Source organism: Acinonyx jubatus, chromosome C1 (genome assembly GCF_027475565.1).
Source record: "Acinonyx jubatus isolate Ajub_Pintada_27869175 chromosome C1, VMU_Ajub_asm_v1.0, whole genome shotgun sequence".
Taxonomy (NCBI): Eukaryota; Metazoa; Chordata; class Mammalia; order Carnivora; family Felidae; genus Acinonyx; species Acinonyx jubatus.
The window spans coordinates 155,631,299-155,653,291 of NC_069381.1; the positions used below are offsets into that span (position 1 = coordinate 155,631,299).

Genomic DNA, 21,993 nt, shown 5'->3' on the forward strand with positions numbered 1-21,993 from the left:
CATAAAAAAAGTGAAGAAAAGTTCTCTGTGTTGATACATATCAATGCACAACCGTGTGTATAGAAAAATAGAATTAAATACTTGTACAGTCTTATTTATGTATTTAACAATCACTAGAATTGAAATAAACAATGATATCCATGGGATAAGGGAAGTGGAAACTGGGCAGAGAGAAACAGAGATGGAGAAAGACATTTTTATAGATTACAGTTTTTGAACATATGAATTGATTATCCATTTAAAAATAACTACATTTAATTGTTAAAAAATCAGCTGTACCAAAAAGCTATTACACAGCAAGTCAGATTTTGTACAGGAAAATAACTTGGAAATGGGCTATTGATCAATTATGTGAGCAGATAAATGTCAGGCCAAAGGAACTTCAAAATAATATGTGAAAAAAAACATTGGCGAAAAGAAACAAAGTCAAGATCTTCTATCCCAGAAATGCATGATTCAATGACAAAATGTCATGATAAATGGAGGAGGGGGAATACCTTTTCTTTTTTTTTAACAGATTTTCCCCATAAATTTTCTATACTACAGTACTCTTAGATTGATTCCAACCAAACATCCAGAATGAGGGCATTCCCCAAAATTCCAAACCAAGTTTCATAGGTCCATTTGGAACCACCCCTAAATGTTTCATAAACAATACCAAAATTATTTCTATAGATACTAGTCACCCACATTTGCGGTAGGTAAATTAAAATTTAAATGTACAAGTAACATACCACAATTAAATGTTGTGGATGACACAAAAGCTCAGACTCAAAGTGGACAAGCAACCAATTAAAAAACTATATGAATAATGGTCATAATTAATCCACAAATTGGTCCCTAAGAAACAAAGTATAAAATTTATGTGGACCCGTTCTTCTGGCAGCAGCGCCCACTCCTAATTTGTGATGAAAAAACCCTGCTATCCACATAAATGCTGATATTTCTTTTGTCATCTGCTATGGAAGGAGGATATTTCCTGTTTCCGGTTCCAAGATATGGCAAGCGTACTTAATTTACTCACAGGAAGTATTAGCTTTGCAATGTTGCTGATGCTCCAAGACATACCCTTCTGCGCAGTGGCACTGGTGATGGCCAGTTCGGTCTTCACACATCTGGTCACAAATTCCCCATATCTGGCAATCATCAAAATCTGCCACATGGGAAATAAATATTTATAACCATGTTTACCAGCATTTTTTGAGCACACTCTGACAAAAGTCTTGGACGGGCCATATGGGAATGTGGTGATGCCCATATCTAAATAAGTCCCCTCTGGAGGTAGCCCAGATTCTAGGCATACAATAAAAAATAGGAATTCAGAACAGGCATCTTCATATTATGGAAAATCTAAGATGATTTAAACAGTTTTTTTTTAATCTGCACAAAGGATAATTTTACAGAGGATGCACAGCACTGCTTAGATTCATAGCCTTGTGGTATTGCATTTCATTTTTTAATGTTGATTTACAAAATATCTGAATTTCTTCTCTTCAAAACTGTGTTTTCCCATATAGCAGCCGCTAGCCCACCATGGCTTCCTAAATTTATATTTCGATTAATTAAAATGAAAATTGGGGCGCCTGGATGGCTCAACTGGTTAAGCATGTGACTTTTGATTTCGGCTCAGGTCATGATCTCATGGCTTGCACCTTGCCAGCACAGAGCCTGCTTGGGATTCTCTCTCTGCCCCTCCCTCTCTGCTCTCTCTCTTTCTCTCTCAAAATGAATAAACATTTTAAAATAAAATAAATAAAATAAAATAAAATTAATAATTATTTTCTTAGTCTTACTTGCCACATTTCAAGTGATCAACAGCTACATATGATCAAGGGTTACCTTACGTGAAAGTGTAGATATAGCACATTTCCACCATTGCAGAAAGTTCTATTGGACAGTGCTATATCAGAATAAAGTAAGACCTGCCCTATATCTATCCCATCAAGAAGTTACAAAACTGTAACTGCAATAAAGTATTTGGAAAGATTCATTTGCCCAGCTGCCTTTCCTCTGACATCAAAAATTGTAACAGGGCGCCTGGGTGGCGCAGTCGGTTAAGCGTCCAACTTCAGCCAGGTCACGATCTCGCGGTCCGTGAGTTCGAGCCCCGCTTCAGGCTCTGGGCTGATGGCTCGGAGCCTGCAGCCTGTTTCCGATTCTGTGTCTCCCTCTCTCTCTCTGCCCCTCCCCCGTTCATGCTCTGTCTCTCTCTGTCCCAAAAAAAAAAAAAAAGTTGGAAAAAAATTATAACAAAAATTAAATTTAAATCATTTTTAAGACATTTTTAAAATATCTTCTCTTCTACTTATTCATTAACTTCTTATTCACTCATTCATTTAATAAGTGTTCATTGGAAGTCCATTACATGACTGAGTAGGGTTTACTGTCACCATTGTCCTAGTTCTACTTTCTAAAACTGACATATAAACAATACAGTATGGGGGGGGGGGGGGAGAAGCAGATGGAACAACATAAAATATAACAAGTCTTTCTCAAAGATTGTACAGCTTAAGGGCTACAGAAATTGTAGCCTATCCTTAGTAGATTGTTGCCAAATATTTCATTTGACCCTCCAAGTTCACATCCACTCTTCAGTCTCCTTCACCCTGCTCTCTTCACCTGGGAGAAAGACCATCACATCCTATACCAACAGGTTCTCAGTAAATTATAATTTCTGAAAGCATTGTACCCTAGGGTCTAGAATTCTCCACATTTCTAGGACCCGATTACATTTGCAACAAATGTCACAGTTGTGAATTAGGTTCTACTATACTTGCTGTGTGGCCTCTATCTCACAACTCCCCAACTACAAAGCTCAAGAAAGCGCTGGGATCAAGCTGAAGTTTCCAGTTTTCCCTCAAGATCAACTACAACAACATGGGTCTACATGGCCCTTTCCAAGGACTGTGACTAACCAAAGGAAAACATTAATCCAATTTGGACATGACAAGGTAAAAGGCATGTGTGTATAAATAAAAGGACTTTCATGACTTATCTCTTGTGTGCCCTCACCTCAGCCCTGAGAAAGCACCACCTGAGGCTTCACCTCAGTAGAAATGAAAGTACAGGATATTCGCCCTCAAATTCCCAGAATGTCATGACCTCATTTTGAATGCAAGACCGATGAGAATATGTCTTACGGGCCTGCAGTCACCCCAGGAACAGGAGTTCTGATGTCAAACAGAAGAAAACCAAAGGTGAAGAAGTCATAACTAAGAATTCTCGGGTGCAAATGCCCTTCCTATCACCTGGGCTACAAGTACTTTAAAGGTTGAATGAGTGTATAAAATCACTGTCACTTTTAATGAATGAATAAGATTACAGTCTACATTATGGAGAAAAATGAAGGATAATTACTACACGTCATCAGCCAAAGTGAAAATAAGAAAAATTAAAGTAGACTTGAGGCTTTTCATGAGAATAGAAAAGTAGTACAAACTGTCTAAAACCCTAACACACTGCTTTATAATGCCACCTCCCACGCCATTACATTTACCTATTTTTCTTTCCTTTTTATTCTTTGTCACCTCATACCAACAGATACTGCTTTGAAAATAATTCAAAAACCCCTTTTTAGCTTAGACCCCCTTGGACACCGTCTGATCCGTCAGGTTGTCTGAAATCCCACCATGCTGAATGACCTCCCTGCCCTAACTCCGTACCATGATGTCATTCCGTCAACAAACAGCGTGTCCTGTCAATCAGAAACAATAACCCTGGTAAACTGCTTCAGCACGCCTCGGAGGCTCCACAGCCAGGTCAAGACTACCAGGGGCAGATGAATGGTAGAAGTCCACAAGATTACTTGTCAGGATTATTCAATTTTATTCTTGATTACCACTGAGGCATTCACTGGGGAGCCATGTCTAAGATGATAGATGTTGCATAGGTTTCCAACACCTGAAGCCTCTGTAATGAGCCAGCCATGCAGGGTCACAGTCATACAGAGAGTGTTTATTGAGTTGAAATGCTTGAAAGAGCAAACCAAAAGAATTTTCCTAAAAGCCCTGCTGAAACAAGCGTAACTGGTTTTGTAATGTCACGTATCAAAACTAATGTGTTCTCTTTACAAAGAGAGCAAAACACAGTCTGTGAAATAAATGTTAACCCAGCTTCAAAGAATACATCTTTGAAAAACAGAGATCACAGAAAAGGTCTCTACAGGTGGCACGGGACCTAACAATCACAAAGGCCCCCAACTGCAGACTTTTGAGTTTATCTCCAAATGAAGTTATCTGTACTAAAGTCCCAGGCACACACTGCAGGGATTAAAAAAAAGATGTTCATCATGTAAGTTGAAACTAGTGCCATAGTATTAGATCAATGACTTCCAGTGTGCTAGGAACTGGGTGAGTTTTAGAAACCCTGAAATTATCTTATGCCACAGCAGAACACTGGCATTTTCTGTATTACATTCACTAATAGGTTAAATGTATTTTTAAAAACTCATTATGACAGTTTTCATTTATTTCAGACTTCAAAACAAAGTGGCCCAAACCTCTGACAAGTAGCCCTAGACACTTGAAAATAGAACCCAAAGCTCATCATAGACTTAGATACTGGGGGGAAAAGTGTTGGAAAATGTGCTATCTAGACTCTAGGATGCAAAAAAACAATGTCTAAGAACAGGTTGTAGGGCATCACAAAACTAAGCCAAGGATTCTGAAAGAGCAATCACTTTTACTGAATAGACTTCACGGCCTATCAAGTTCCAAATGCAACGCAGCTCAGCAGCCGTCTCAGTCCCCTCTTCGGGGAGTGAGAGAAGAAAAAAGAGAGAAGCTGATGGAATACTGAGAATGTGGCTTCTGGTATTTCTATTGGAATTCCTTTTCTACTAAGAGAAAGGAGAAATGCCTAGAGAACTAAAAAGACTAGAAATCGAATTGGCAGGTGGGTGGCAATAAGTGGCGGGGTGGGGCGGGGGGTAGGGGGGGTAGACCCTGACATTTGCCAAAGACAAAAGGAGCAGCCTCGCACCCACAGCACTCTGAGGAAAAGGGGACGCTGCCTTCACAATGAAGCCAGGCAGCACAGGCAGGGGCTCAGAAAACCACCTAACAGTTGAGAACACTGAAGTGACCGGTATTTTTTAATTACTTGACTGCATCCCCAATCTGATGATGGTGGTGGTGATGATGATGATTGTAATAATAAAACACAAAAAGTGTCCTGATTTCATTTAATGCCCGTTGCAGATCATCATCTTTTTTAATAGAATATTTTCAAATGATTAGAAATTTAGGGGCTTCCTTAAATAATTTTGAGTTGTCTCTGAGTCTTCAGAATCTCTTGAAGTGATTTGTGTAAAGCACGTCTTATCTTATATGCATGTCTTGTCTTGTGACATGTCTTATATTCAACAAGTAACTATACTGTTACTTCAGGGGAACAATCAGATCATGGGCAAACTTTGGGGCATGGTCCCAACATTAGAAACCTGAAATTGCCTCCTTTGAACACCACAAGGACCACCTTAATTGGATTGCTTAGCGGATATAAAAATCTTATTTTTCTTTGGCATATGACACATAAGTGAGTCCCATTATGGTTCTCAATAACACTGAGGAATAGACTTTCTCAAAAGTTTCAAGTTAAATTTGTAAACCAGAGTTAATGTGTGGCATTAAATTTTTTTCTGGCTGTGAACAGTTATTAAGATCAACCATATTTGATATAGTATAACCAAATTGGAAGCCATGAGATGAGACTAAAGACTGAATAACTTCATTACTTTTACCCAAATTCAGTATTTTTGGCCAAATTATATTAATATTTTGGAAATTATTTCAGGAGAAGCACTTTTGTAAAAGTATGTCTTACATATGCCATGTCTGTTTTTATTCAGAAAACCCTGAAGAACCCCTTATTTGGAAGGAATATCAAAAGAACACAAATATCCTAGGAAAAATCTGAATTATCTATCTTTTGGAGATCCATAGATGACTACCAAACTTAATTTTAATGAATCATTACAGTTACCTTCCAGATGCCCTTTTGCCAACAACAGTAAAAACAAAGTTAAAAAAAAAAAAAACCTGGGGGCGTCTGGGTGGTTCAGTCAGTTAAGCATCTGACTTTGGCTCAGGTCATGATCTCACTGTTCATGGGGTCAAGCCCCACATCGAGCTCTGTACTAAAAGCTCAGAGCCTGGAGCCTGCTTCAGATTCTGCGTCTCCCTCTCTCCCTGTCCCTCCCCTGCTTGCACCTGTCTCTCTCTCTCTCAAAAATAAACAATAAACATTAAAAATAAATAAATAAAAACCCCTATGGACACTTTCTGCTAATACGTTTGTTGTTTGTGTATCAAAAATCAGAAAGAAGGAAAGAAATCAGAGCATTAAAAATCACTGTTTAAATCCTACAAAAACTAAATTGATGTTACTTGGCCATAGTAATTTTCCTATCATCAGACCCCATCCTAATCTCAGAAGGATGCAAAGCTGGCTCACATCACACTCAAAAATTTCCTAGTGGGAAAAATCACTGTTACAATTCAGATAAAAGAGATGTGAGAAGTATCTGGTGCACCAGCATCTACTTCAATGCCAGCCAAATGAAGCAAAATGACAGTGTCTACTCTTGAACCAAGTTTCAAGAATCTTCAAACACAGGTGAAATCAATAGGATTAACAACAAGCATGGCATGGGTACTGACTGGCCACCGTGGCCAGTGGAGCAGAGAGCTGATGATCTGTGTTACGTGACCACTCTTTAGTTGCTGGGTCCTGAAGAGGTATGAGCATCCTGGAGAAGAGGCCAGGGGTGAGAAGAAGCCATGTGGTAATACATCCACATGCATGTAATACCATATTAAACAACCAGTGTGGCCACACCAACCCTGCTTCCAAATACTAAAAAACACGAAAAGATTTCTTCCTTCATTATGTTGTGGACAAGTATCCATGTAGCTAGTCAACCCACTCAAAAGAACCACTCTTTTGCCTTGTGCATTTCACAAGTTTCTCAGACTTAAAACTTCCTATTGTCCAGGTTTTCTATGGGGACTGTGTTGGTCTTTGTTATAAAGATAGTCACTCCTATCCACAAGCATAAACACCTTGATGTCAGAGATCACATAACACATCAGTGTCGCAGCGTTGCACTTGTGATGAAACACAAGGCACTCTCACACTCTCACCTGTCACTTACCAACACAGGTGCGGGTGTTATTTTGGTCAACGATAAAACCTAGGGGACAATGACATATCCCTCCATTTGGTGACGGGTGGCATTGGTACTCACAGCTCAATATAGAACACAAATTCACATCTAAACAGAGAAAAACACTTTGTTAAATAAATAGTGAACTCTGGACAAGACTGATTTACCTATAAAGTAAAAGCTTCCTTTATCAAACCTAAAAGTTAATTAAGTATGTAGTAGAGACACAGAAATTATTACCATTCGAGCCTTCCTGCAATTTTATGCAATAAAAGCTCAATCCTATTTTTAAAAAAATAAATCCTTTTATTTTTTTTAAGAGCTAAGATTAGTGTATACAAAGGATTTTTGTACACTAAAAATAAATCCTTTTGAAGTTATAACTACATGCAAGTCATCTTAAAGGCGGTTTATGGAAAAATCAACTCATAAGCCTATCTTTTTGTTTACATAGTAGAAAAAAGTCAAGAATTCCCAAGTGACTGGATTGGCAACATGAAACATGTTAACCATGGCTACTTCTAAACAACTACTAGATAATTTATAGACTACAGGTCATAAATTGTATTCCCATATAGGACACTCAATTGTCCATACAGTTGATGGATTGACGGTGGGGGGATATTCTACAACCATTTAGAAAAAAAAGAAAAACTGGGGTGCCTGGGTGGCTCAATCAGTTAAGAGTCTGACTCAGGTTAAGCATTTTGGCTAAGGTCATGATCTCATGGTTCATGGGTTTGAGCCCCGCATCAGGCTCTGAGCTGTCAGCCTGCTTCAAATTTTGTGTGTATCTCTCTCCCTCTCTCTCTTTCTGTCTCTCCCTCCTCCACTCACTCAGTAGATAGATAGATAGATAGATAGATAGATAGATAGGGAAAAAGAAAAACTAAAGTAAGGTATATATCCCAGAAACCAGAAGGTTCTTTTTTTTTTTTTTCCAATATAGCCAGATAAGACTTCTCCATAAGTATAAGCCAGAGAATAAAATCCCCAGAACACCTTTAGAATCATCAAAATTGCCATTAAAACCATTCTGCTTGGGTGAAAGAAAAAACACCACAAATATTTTGAAGCCCCTCCCATTAAGAGATGGAGTTTGTTTCATCAATCCATTGAATCTAAGCTTGGCCAGATGACCTGCTTTGGCCAATAACAAATTTAGCAAACATGACCTAACAAGAGGTTTAAAAGAGCTCATTCGCTAGGGTTTGCCTTTTCTATCACCATGTGGAAAAAGACTAGACTGGGTTTTCATTTTAACATCTTTGATGTGTCAATGAGCCAGTCTAGGCCACAAAACTTCCTAGCCAACCCAAAGGACCACGAGAAATAAATATTACTTGGTTTAATCCAGTAAGTTTTAGGATAGTTATGCAAACACCAATACTCTCTGTATTTGGCAATCTATTATAGAAAAACAGAAACCTCTTTATCTGAGGGGTGCCTGGGTGGCTCAGTGGGTTAAGCTTCCTACTTTGGCTCAGGTCATGATCTCGTGGTTCGTGAGTTCAAGCCCCACATCGGACTCTCTGCTGTTAGCACAGACCCTACTTTGGATCCTCTGTCATCCTCTCCCTCCCCGACTCATGTGTGCTCTCTCTCAAAAACAGTCTTTATCTGAAAACTACCCAGATAAATTTCCATACTCACCACAAAATCGTCCTTTGGTAATATTGGTTTCATCTTCTCCTCCTGGACAATCTAAAGTCCCATCACAAACCTTTAAAACTGGGATGCATTTTCCAGACTCTGGACAAGCCCATTCGCCTGGGTAACATTCACGAATATGATGAGTACTGCTTTCTGCAGGGGGTGGAATAAAAGAGACACAGGCCACATGGGAGAGGGAGCCAACTCTTTTTAATCAATATAGAGTATATAGACCAGGTGGACAAGAGAAGTCCACAAGTATTCTTAGTAAACTAGTATTTCTAACTGTACTACTGGGCTTTTACTGAGATGAGAAGTGGCAAATGGAATTATTCAAGTTCTGTTCTAAGGTAGGCAGCCAGATTATAAGAGTAAGAAGACACATGGACCTGAATTATCAAACAAACTAGATTAATAACCCCTAGAAGAAAATGCAGTTAATTTAAATCCTGAATTATAGAACTAGGGTTATCAAGGTAATAGCAAGTTTCCTGAGTTTTTATTTTGTTTTTGTCTGTCCTTTTTTTGGTTGTTCTTTTTCTTTAGTGAAATGTCATCAATGTAAGAAAAACTACAACTAAACTGCAGGAAGACTGCTGCCTGGAACACTGAAACCAATGGATCTTCCCCAAGCATCACTCTTACTATATCAGGGGCTGGAACAGTACAGGACTTGCTTTATGCTGTGGCCGTTAGTAACTTCTGAACTGTTGGAGGTACTGCTGGTGAAGGCGGTGAATATCATTGTCAATTTCCTTCTCAAAGAATCTTGAAACAATTCCCTGGGTAGCAGAGTCTCCTGCAACTACCAATCCCTAACTCTTTCTCTCACACATTGCCTATCTTCTACCACTGGATGTCAGTGACTTATGTGGTTGAAAATCCGAATTTGAAAACAGAAAAAAGTCAGCATATATTAAAGAAGAGGGACAGACTGCCCCACCTATTCTGCTTTAATGATGACAGGGAAGAAATCATAATTTATTCTATAATTGGGTCCAGGGTCTTTTTAAGAAAAGCCAGGGGAGTCACCTCCTTCTTCCCCACCCACCAATTTACTTAAAATGCAGGCAATCCTGAGACTTGCTTATCACAGATAATTTCTAACAAGGAGAGTAGGAATACAAGTTCTGGAAAACACTTTAAGAAAATGCTTTCCAATAAGAATCTCTTCTCCTTACCACATCCATTTTCATCTCCATTATCTCTGCAGTCATCCTCTCCATCACAAACCATATTTTGACTAATGCAGTAGCCATTGGGGCAAGTGAACTGGTTGCCTCTGCAGGTCTCGTAGGCTGGAAGAAAAGAGCAGTTGCACTCCAAAGGCACAAATCACTTGGGAAAAATCAAGAAGTTCAACTCACTGCCTAAACTGAAACGAAACTGACTATGTCAATTTAGTCTCTAAAGCATCTCAAAACAAAACAAAACAAAACAAAAACAACCAGGAAAGAACAGGGGGAAGAGTGGAAAAAAGAAGGGGAGAAAACATAACAGCATCTTTGGGTCAAGGATGTGAACTCAGATGCCAGTCTGTCTCTCAAAATTACAAGGCAGTATGCTATAGGTTGACGCAGAACAAAGAATGCAGATTGATAAAGGTGCTACAGACAGGTCAACGTCCAGCATGCCCTTACTTTATCACAAGCACCGAAATTGCTATCTAAGACCAAATGATTCTGAGTCACCCATTCTGTGTTGTCACATTCCCTTTAATACAGTCACTGACATAAGCCCAGGGGCCAGAAAGGAAGTCAGGCATGGCTCATAAAAAGTTAGGGTGATGGGGCGCCTGGTGGCTCAGTTGGTTAACCGTCTGACTTCAGCTCAGGTCATGATCTCACAGTTTGTGGGTTCGAGCCCCACATCTGGCTCTGTACTGAACAGCTCGGAGCCTAGAGCCTGCTTCGGATTCTGTGTCTCCTTCTCTCCCTGCCCCTCCTCCACTCATGCTCTCTGTCTCTCAAAAATGAATAAACATCAAAAAAAATGTTTAAAGAAAAGTTAGGATGATACTGAAAATAATTTAGCAAGGCATAGGTGGCAATCAATCAAAATGAGTGTGGTTACAAAAATCACGACATTCTAGTACATAAATGACCACAAAAAGGTGCCACCTCATTTTGTGAAATCAGTAAAACTCTCTCACAGAGACTTCAAACTACATATTCCAATAAAATGAGTCCAGAGTGAGAGTGCCTGGGTGGCTCAGTCAGTTAGTGTCCAACTTCGTTCGGCTCGGGTCATGATCTCACAATCCATGAGTTCGAGTCCTGCATCAGGCTCTGTGCTGACAGCTCAAATCTTGGAGCCTGCTTCAGATTCTGTGTCTCCTTCTCTCTCTGCCCCTTCCCTGCTCGCATTCTCTCTCTCTCTCTCTCTCTCTCTCTCTCTCTCAAAAATAAATAAATGTTAAAAAAATTACATAAAAAAAATTAGTCCACAGTTGGCAACCATGAGAGGTGATGTGCCTCATAGGCAATTAAAAGGAAAATAAAAAGTAGGGACAGAGTTAAAAAGTGGAGGCAACAAAAGCCACCTGCACCACACTGAAACTTTCCTGTCCCTCCAATATCAATGTGGTAAGAATTTCAAAGTAAAGAGGAGAGCTAGGACCACTGCTATAAGGGAACTTCCTCTCCCTTCGAAGTGTTCAACTATCAAGGTTATCAGACCCATTACTGAGGTATGGGTAATTTGAGAGCCTAGTGATACAATACACCCTGTACCCTTGTAGCCTAAGGGGGAAAAATGCACACTGTCCATCAGCAATCCTTCAACTCTACACAGATCCTTAGAAGATAAAAGAGTCCAGGTCTAACTACACTGCTGAAACTCATGCCATGAGGCCTAAGTGATCTTCTGGCTCCATCTGCCATCAGACATAGTGACCCTTTTGTTTGAAAAGAGTGGTACATTCGTCAGAAAGTAACTACAGCAACACTCCTAGCAACCTGACCCAGCATAAGGAAATCACCATACCACAAGAACGTTCATCACCGCCGTCTTCGCAATCAGGGTAATGGTCACAGACATAGATACGAGGGATGCACACCCCAATGTCACACTGGAACTCGTGTTGTGAACATTCCTGAGCTGTGACACAAAGTTAACGAGGGCAAGAAGAAAGAGAAGTTCAATTCCACTGTAGCCATTTAATGTCACAGGAAGATTCTGTCTCAAGTTTAAAAAGAGATTTTTATTATGCAGCAGCATGCTGGTAAATGTTTAACAACCAATTCTCCAGGAACAAAAAGGCCCTGACTCGTAGTGTTTGCCAATTTCCATGGTGCAAATACTCCCACTTCCAAATACTGACTTCAGGCTACCAACATGAATTCACCAAACACAAATTCGGGAAGAGACTGTGGAATTGGCCAGCATAAATGACTGTGCACACCATTGCACATCTTGCATACATTACTCACTGCAATTGCTTTCATCAGAAGAGTCTCGGCAGTCAATTCTCCCATCACATTTCTGACTGCTGTTATAGCAGGCTCCACTGGCACAGGTAAGCTGTTCGCATGTTGGGTATTCTAAAAAAAGGAAAATAACACACAAATCTTAAATTAAGACATTCCTTCTGCATACACTTCTTCAGTGACTACTACATGTTAGACACTAAATGCTGAGCATATACTGGAAAACAAAAGAGACCTGGTTCCTTTTACAAATTACAAACTGGGCTGTGTGCTAATGTGGGAAGTGCAGGGTTCTATGAGAATGCATAGCAGGGGGGAGTCCAGAGCCCAGGGAAGTCTCCCCTGAAGAAGTGACCTATGAGCTCAGAGCTAAAGAATGAGAAGGAATTTAACTTATTCCAAAATGGAACCTTCTTTTACATAATACAGATAACATCCCAGATAGCTAGTGTACTACCAAACAGGCTTTGAGAAGTGAAGGGCTGTTTCTTTTGCCAGAGGGTTGTTTCCTTTCTGAAAACAGGCTTTAAGTTAGGAGGGATGGGACCACTCAGTAGCTATTTACTCTTACTCAAGCTGCTTATCGTCTCTGTTACCACTTCTTTATCCATACATTTACATAATTTAGTTCACAGGGTAGAGGGACCTCAAAACACAATGTCTACAATCGCATTCTGAAAAGCATAATGTGTTCTACAAGCACAAGTAACTATTACCACATTATACACATATGCTATTAACCAGATGCTTAACTCTGGTTTTCTAGCTCAAGATGGAAAAATCAGGATGTCCCGTGCAGGAATAACATGCTGATAGTCCCTCTCCTGTGTGTCCCCATACTTGAAACACATACCTCTCGTGATTCCGAATGAAGGCTTCATTCTAGTGGTTGTTTATCTGTTTCCCCCACAACATAATGACACCCTCTTAAGTTGTAGCATCCTGTCTTACCCATCTAAATTTTTTTTTAATGTTTTTATTTATTTTGAGACAGAGAGAGACAAAGCATGAGCAGGGGAGGGGCAGAGAGAGAGGGAGACACAGAATCTGAAGCAGGCTCTGAGCTGTCAGCACAGAGCCTGATACGGGGCTCGAACTGACAGACTAAGATCATGACCTGAGCCGAAATCAGATGCTTAACCCACCGAGCCACCCAGGTGCCCCTTGTCTTACCCATTTTAGAATCCCCAACACTTAGTGCAGGAACTGGATCATTACTCAAGGTGTTCAAGATATGTTAGATATTGCTACTGACTTATCACAGATGAACTTTTTAGGTAAAAAGCTTTCAAAACCATTTTGAACTTCTGCCTTTTATGGTCTTCAATATCCTCCTTCTCAAACTGATATATTTCTTGGTCTTTTTTTTTTCCATTAAAGATTGTTCTCATAATGATTCTCATATTATCTTCAAATTTCTCTTTAAGCAAAAGGTATGCCTTAGATAAGGGCTCAAAGACTAGACAATAGAGTCCCACTTTGTGGCTCAATTTTTCATTTAAGAACCTACTTTGAGGTTTCATAGATGTGGACAGATAATTCCTTAAACAGTTCCAAAGTCTCCTTCAAGCAGGAGCAGTGCACAAAATCCTGTGCTGAAACTTTATTAAACTTATCCTGAGTTAACAACGTGCACTTTAATGAAAGATGAACTCTCAAATGATACTTTTCCATTTTTTGTACAGTGAAAGAACCCCAAATATTCTCATCTCCAAAACTTTAAAACTGGACTACTAAGTGTCTTAATACTTAGGTGTACTTAAATAGCCAAAGTTCCATTTAGTTAATCATATAATAAAATGGAAGGCATTTTAAAATAGCTGATTAAAATTTTTAATTTCTTCTGAATTTTAATTTTTTTTTTAGTAGTCTAAGAATCAGCTTAGGGGTACTGCTGTCTTTTCATCATTGAGAAGGTATGCGTTACAAATGTGCCTTCAAAGGGTCATACAGCTCTGTTTATTAATTCTCACTTCAAGAGATGCAAGAGGCCAGTTGAGTCTGGCCAGCAATTCCCCTCCCTGTGTGCCAGACAGCTCCTAGAGTATGTTGTGTAGCCTTTTAGGCAGGAGAAAGATCTTAGAAAACCCTGTATTTGTAATAGATAAGGTATCTGTTTGGAGGAAAATTTATTTGGGGTTGGAGGGTGACTACCTCACTTAAGGTGATTATGGCAGATATGAAGGATCTGGGACAAATATACTGAGAGGATCACTTGTTCTCGCCGTCCTGCCTTTTGAGAGCCAGTGCCATAAAACCGGAAAGGGAAGAACTACAACAGTATCCACTGACAAGACTAAAAGTTTTCTGACACGCCTCATTCCCCCCAACAAACAACAAGGCCAGCTTGAGGGCGTCAGGGAGAGTATTGTGATGGTCAGAGGTCAGCAGTTAAACACCGGGAATGAGGAACAGCTTTCTTGTCTCCATCCGCAATGATAATGAATCTCTTCTCAATCAGCCAAGAACCTGCCTCAACTCCTACAAGCCTTCTGGTCTATTCTGTGCATAGTTAACTGCGGTATATGCCCATAGGGAAGACTGCATGGAACTACCTGACTCAGCTAAATACTGAAAATATTTGGAGACCCACACAGAGGGAATGGTTCCAAACTATTCACCCTGAACAAAATAAGAAATGAACAGATTCTACTTCCCTTAAAGATTTCTATTACCAACCCCAGGAAATAGGAAGTCACAATACTTTGGGACTCGCAGATACCTAAAATCTTATTTTTTGGTTTATTTCCTAACCAGGTCAAGAGTCTAACCTCATAAACTTTTTCCCATGGAGCAAACCCATCATGTATCTGAAATGTCCTGCAAGATTTTAAGTAGAGAGAAAATTTAAGAGAAGAGATAATGCACAAGAAACCAGAGAAACCCAACCTTCTAAGTTTTGTCTTAATGGAAAGATTGACAACGATCAAGTAGCCCAAGACCTCTAAAGCTTATCTGACACAAAAATTCACAAAAACACACTTGCTCACACCACCTCTTCCCTCTCCCTTCCTTACTTTCTCCACATGCCAAATGTATGTGTTTGTTCCCCTACAAATGGGAGCTTCCCCCAAATATCCATACAAGATTGGTGTGGTGCTTGAAGATTTTTAAAATTTTTCTATGCTAATGATTTTATTTGAGCAAGAAAGTACCATGTTTAGATAATCAAATAATTAAAGGGTCTGAAGTGGCTTGAAGACCTCATGGAACTCCCAGAATGGAAATAATTCACAGCAGAGCAAGATATAAATATTAACACTACTCTTTATTATCTTGACAAGAGGGCTGTGAGTACATTCTAGTCTCAGAATTTGGCAAAATGGTCAAAAAGCACATAGAAAAGAAGACAAATTTATTACAAAGAAAGGGGAGACATTGAAACTTAAGGTAAGATTTAAAGGAAAATAAGAAATTACTGATAAAAGTCTTGCCCAAGATACCTGAGACCTTTCAAGGTCTTAGCCTCATCCTTGTAAGTTAGTTACTCTGGCTAATCCAGTCAAAGTAATGATTTGCCAGAAAAGGTTTGCTAGTTTGGCCACCAGCACTTAGTTGCAAGTACTACCCACAGTTAAATAAGCAATGACAATAAAAGCCATCAATAACAAAGACTGAAAAGTAGGTGCCAGAAAGTACTCGGTATGTATGAACTCATTTCATCCTTATCACAACCCTATGAGGTAGACACTATTACTCCCATTTATAGATTTCTATTCTATTGATGCTATATATGTACCTTTCTGAGGTTAAGTAATTTAAAAAAGGTCATACAACCAGTAAACTGGAGAGCCAGATTTCAAATTCAGGAAATGTGGCTCCACAATGCACATCCCTAGCATCACAATAGATGTAGCTACTGCTTAGCAGCTTCACAGCAAGCAGTAGGAAGAAGCAAAAAATTACAGAAACAAAATGAAATTGAATGAAAGAAATAGAAACTCTTAGAAAGATAGTTTTAAAAGGAAAATAAATAACTCTAGAGAAAAAGCAAAGTTTTCGTTTCTTCCATTCAGTTTCCCATCCCACATTGGGAGTCTGGAGTGGTGAGGCCAACTCTAGATTTCAGCAAGTAATGGCATATTCTATTAAGGACTTCAATCTGGTATGATCCAGGAATTCAAGGAAACTCTATGCTAGGAAACAAAGCTTTCCAGGAGTACCAGAACAAACAAGAGAGTCGGCACCAAAAAAATAGACCACAATATAGCAGGGAACTCACTCTACCCCCCCCCAGTTAAATTCAAATCCCCAAAGTGACTGCCATCATGAACTAGCACCAAGGAAATAAAGCAACATACAACAAAACAAGAGGAAAGTATTTCCTGCCACTCTTCAAAAATAATTAACAATGGCTTTCAATAAAAAGCATATACATAATAAGTTTTATAAAATGGAAATAGCAATTCAGCACCCTAGAAAGAGAAAGTAGGGATGCCTGGATGGCTTAGCCCATTAAGCATCCGACTTCGGCTCAGGTCAGGATCTTGCATTCGTGAGTTCGAGCCCTGCGTTGGGCTCTGTGCAAGCAGCTCAGGGCCTGGAGCCTGCTTCAGATTCTGTGACTCCCTCACTCTCTGCCCCTCCCCTGCTCTCTCTCTCAAAATAAATCAATAAACATTAAAAAGAAAGAAAAAGAAAGAGAGAGAGAGAGAGAAAGCAAACACAGTAATCCCAAGGGCTAGTACCATGGGACTAAAATCAAGTTTAATCCAAGTAGCTTTCAGGAAGCAGAAGCCAAAAAGAGAAAACACATTATCTATTCCTATCTGTTCCTTACAGTGATCCTCTGTGACTCATCTGGGCAGAACAAACACGCAAATTTTAACTGAAGAGACAGGAAGAGTACCCGCACCACTAGAATTATGAGAGTGGCCACTTGCAAACCATAGCTAGAAATGGCGTGCCTCAGTCTTCCTATCGAGACACTGTTCCAGATAATTGAAGATTCATCAGCAAATGATTGCTGCATGAACGTCATTATGCTGAAAGCTAGTTATTCTACAGAGTGCTATGTTCCTTTTCATTAGAATTTCATTCTATCCAACATACATTTATTGAAATCCACCTCCCTGGATACTTTGCTAAGAACTGGATAAAGAGATAAACAAAATTACAAGTGAGGTAGAAATTCCCACAATGTTGGGAGGCACCTGGGTGGTTCAGTTGGTTAAGTGTCCAACTCTTGATTTCGGCTCAGGTCATGATCTCACAAACTGGGAGATCAAGCCCCGCTTCAAGGTCCTCACTGACAGTGAGGAGACTGCTTGAGATTCTCTCTCTCTCCCCCTCTCTCTGTCCCTCCCCTGCTCGCACACCCTCTCTCTCTCTCTTTCTCTCTCTCTCTCAAAACAAATAAATAAACTTAAAAAAAAATAAATTCCCACAATGTTTTAAAAAAATATTTTATTCAATCAGGGCACCTGCGTGGCTCAGTTAAGCGTCCAACTTGTGGCTCAGGTCATGATCTCTCAACCCATGAGTTTGAGCCCCGCAGTTCAGAGGCTGGAACCTGCTTCAGATTCTGTGTCTCCTTCTCTCTCAGCCCCTCCCCCACTCATACTCTGTCTCCCTCTCTCTTTCTCTCTCTCTCTCTCTCTCAAAAATAAATGAGTGATAGTGAGGAGCAGCTCTCTGATAAGGTGACAGTTGAACAGGAGCCATTAGGCTTAGTAAAACAAGGTCACTGGTGGCATTGACAAGAATGCTTTCAGGAGATTGGTGGAAACTGCTGTTTTCAGGGAGTTCAAGAAAGAAAGAGGAGAGGAAATGGAGGCACTCTATGTAACTCTGTTATAAAAGGGAGCAAAGAAATTGAACAACAGCTGAGAGGGGTCTTGGGAGCTTTTATTTATTTATTTTTTAACTTTTTTTTTATTTTTTTATTTTTGAGACAGAGAGAGACAGAGCATGAATGGGGGAGGACCAGAGAGAGGGAGACACAGAATCTGAAACAGGCTCCAGGCTCTGAGCTGTCAGCACAGAGCCCGACGCAGGCTCGAACTCACGGACCGCAAGATCATAACCTGAGCTGAAGTCGGCTGCTTAAATGACTGAGCCACCCAGGCAGCCCTTGGGAGCTTTTAATAAATATTTATAATGTGCTTGTATGATGATTTATTTTCTTTTAAGTTTATTTATTTTGAGAGAGAGCATGCGTGCAAGCAGGAGAGAGGCAGAGAGAGGGAGAGAAAGAGAATCCCAAGCAGGCTCTGTGCTGACAGCGTGGGGTGGACCCCATGAACCCCGAGATCATGACTTGAGCCGAAAACAAGAGTCTGACACTTAACTGATTGAGCCACCCAGGTGCCCCTGATGGAGATTTAAATAAGAAATTTTTATTTCCCCAAGGTTTCGGGGCTCTGAATTCTATCTCGACTGTAAGAACACCAAAACAGGTATGTCTGTGATGTGACAGGTAAGGGTGTCAGTCTCTCTGCTTCTGCTTTCTCACCGGGAGTAGCAGAAAGAGAACAGTAAGAGCAAGGCTGAAGGGGCAGCTTAACCGTGGAACTGAGTTTGAAGAAAAGCATGTTCTTTACGAGCCATCATAGTCTACAGAATGACTTGAATCATCCTCTTTATTCCTGTTTCCCATTTGGAGTTTCAGCAATTAGATATATAAAGGAAAATGTTTGAATTCTAAAGAACAGAAAGTCAATAGAAATAAAACTTCACGGACAAAGCGGCCCCAGTTGCAGGCAGACCAAATACTGCTGATTACCAGCAAGAAAGCCTTCATTGTAATAGGGATTTTACCCTTTCTTTGGCATTCCTAAGTATCAAAAGAGAAGTACTGCAAACCAGTGATAATTAGCAATAGTTTTACTCACACCAACATCACTCTAATATGGCACTCGATAAAAACAAAATAATCTGTTCTCTTAACTGGGAAAAACTGTACTAGTTTTGAGCAACTTAAAGTCACTGTAATATATTAACTGAATGACCCATAATTGCTGCATTGTTCTGATGTTTATCTTAGACTCTGCATGAGTGGTTTTTCCTTGATGCTAATCCCATTAGAAGTAAAATGGACTGCAGTTTTGAATCTCCTGTTCTTTGGGGGGAAAAATTAATTGACAGCTATTTAATAGTAGGTGCCATTTTATAGATAGCCAGACTGAAGAATAAAATAACTTGGAGAAAATGAACTTTTACCTGTTTCACAGCTTTTTATAGTAGACATAACCAGAAATCGTTCTCACATAATAGAATAATCAAAAAATACCTTATGCATATTGGAACACAGCAGACAAGAAGACCAAACAATATGAAAAGCTTTCATACAACACAAATTTGTCTCAAGGATAATCTTTTTAGTGGAATCTTACTATGTTTGCCTTCCTCATCATCAGGCCCATTTTCTTCCCTCCCCTCTCCCTGCCTCCCTGAGAGAACTCTTATACACTTTTCTTTGTTCTGTACAAGGAATGTCTGGAATAGACACAAGGTGCTCTACGTTGGAGCGCAGTGTCTTGATCTTAGAAAGCTTGAAAGGGTAAAGACTATAACCTAGGGGTCTGATCCGACAGTCAGGACTATGAACTACAGGGTCGAGCTTCCTGATCCTTTCAAATATTTGGGGAAAAGAATTAGATCCTTCCTTGGAGCTTTTCCAACATCATTACTATATTTAAATGATTTCTAGGGGCATAACGTATTTAGACCCCTTCGTGTAGACAATCTTCTGAGAAATAGAAAAATGAAAGTCACACTCATAGGCTGATCCTGCATTTGTCCACAGGTAATGATTCCCATGTACCATGACTGCAGAAACAATAGAATAAAGTGTCATGTCTCATGAAAATGATTTCTGGGCAAGCCTTGTCTAATCCTTCATCATATTGTAATGTTCCAATTTAAAACAACTAATAAATAGCTGTTACATATCTGAAGTGAAGTAACTATGACTAAATGGATGTTAGCAACAATCAATGGCTGATAGTTAGACATTATATGCCTCCTAGTGGAAATATGCACCTGTATTTTCAAAGTATTGTGCCCCTACACACACACAGACACACACACACAGACATACTCACACACACACACACACACACACGCGCGCGCGCGCGCGCACACGCAGAAGTCTTTGTATCTGTTCAAGCCTCTAGACTAATGTTATTCCCAACTAGACTAGTGGAGGGAGATTTTGCTCCCACAGGACATTTAGCATTGTCTGGAGACATTTTTGGTTGTGACAAATGGGAGGTACTGCTGGCTTCTAGTAGGCAGAGGTCAGGGATACTGTTAGACATTCTACAATGTATAATGTTCCGTGCAAAAAGGATCTACCTGGCCCTTGATGTCATTTGTACAAAGGTTGAGGAACCTTGCTGTAAATATAGCTGCCAAAAACTACAGGACAGAAGAGCACGTTAAAGGACGTGCTCTGGGGATGCAATGAGCAAGATCCAGACTGTGGGAAACTCGGGACAAGTAATTTGGTTTTTTCAACAAATATATTGCAAGAGGTAAACAACAGAAATGGAAGGTAAACCTACAAATCAAAAGACAGCAACTAATTCCAATGCATAGATTTTATTTGGACTTTGCTTTAAATGACACCACAAAAAATAATAAAAAACCAATTGGGGAATTTTAAGAACTGATTACTTTAATGGTTGTTAACGCATAGCTGTGGGTTGTGATATTGTTATGCTCTGTTTCAGTCCTTATATTTTAGAGTTAAATATTAAATTATTTAAAGATAAGATTATGGGCGCCTGGGTGGCTCAATCATTAAGCATCTGACTTCAGCTCAGGTCATGATCTCGCTGTTCATGGGTTCAAGTCCCACAGTGGGTGAGTTGAAGCCCCACTTCGGGAAAAACAGGATCCCCACTTCCGGTGAACCCGCTTCTCTCTCTCTCTCTCTCTCTCTCTCTCTCTCTCTCTCTCTCTCTCTCTCAAAAAGAAAATATGAGCATCTGAGTGGCTCAGTTGGTTAAGCGTCTGAATTCAGCTCAGGTCATGATCTCGCAGTCCATGAGTTCTAGTCCTATATTGGGCTCTGTGCTGACAGCTCAGAGCCTATTTCGGATTCTGTGTCTCCCTCTCTCTCTGTACCCTCCCCCCACCTCAAGTAAATAGATAGATAGATAGATAGATAGATAGATAGATAGATAGATAGATGAAATAAAGATAAGATTATACGATGTGTGAAAACTGCTTCAAAATAAGAATAAAGAGATATAGGTAAGACAAAATTAGCTATGAGTTGGTAATTGATATAACTGGGTGATGAGTACAAAGGAGTTCATTATCAATTCATTCTGCTTTTGATTATATTTAAAACCTGCATGGGCATACAGTTTAGACCTAGGTTAAAAGCCTGAGGAGATGGTCAGGTCATCACATCTACCTTGTGTCATTAAGGTAAAAATTGCATAAAATAGTGATTGGAGCCCAGCAAATGGCAGCTCTCTTCCCTACTTCCTGCAAGGGTTCCAAACAAAGGGAAAACAAAATGAGGCCAATTTGTCTCCCTATATTAGCACTTTCTAAAGACTTTGATCCAGGCCATTATTCTCTTTCTTGTACAAATCTGGCTGTGGCCAGGAGATCAAAGCACAAAGAAGCATGAAGATTCTTTTTGTAACTTCCTGATTTGTTAGATTTTTTTTATACTTCTCCATAAGTAACACGTAGTAATAAATAAATAAGGCAAAGAGAAATAGGAAAGAATGCTTCATTACAAACCCCTTTTGCATGTGTCAGATTCATCTTAGAGCCATGAACCCT

At 39.7% G+C, this 21,993-nt stretch overlaps 1 protein-coding gene across 3 annotated transcripts in view; it reads right to left on the reverse strand.

Annotated features, from left to right (window-relative positions):
* LRP2 (LDL receptor related protein 2) overlaps nt 1-21,993 on the reverse strand; it is a 199,488-nt gene that overhangs the window by 127,176 nt on the left and 50,319 nt on the right. For 2 of the 3 annotated variants that reach the window (XM_053215239.1, XM_027055548.2), the window contains exons 5-10: nt 12,250-12,360; nt 11,804-11,917; nt 10,000-10,116; nt 8,819-8,971; nt 7,154-7,273; nt 1,025-1,153 (exon numbers count right to left, since the gene is read on the reverse strand). In XM_053215239.1, coding sequence (XP_053071214.1) covers nt 1,025-1,153; nt 7,154-7,273; nt 8,819-8,971; nt 10,000-10,116; nt 11,804-11,917; nt 12,250-12,360 — 744 coding nt within the window. Of the gene's footprint in view, nt 1-1,024; nt 1,154-7,153; nt 7,274-8,818; nt 8,972-9,999; nt 10,117-11,803; nt 11,918-12,249; nt 12,361-21,993 lie in introns of those variants that run through there. The other variant, XM_053215240.1, reaches the window with a different exon arrangement.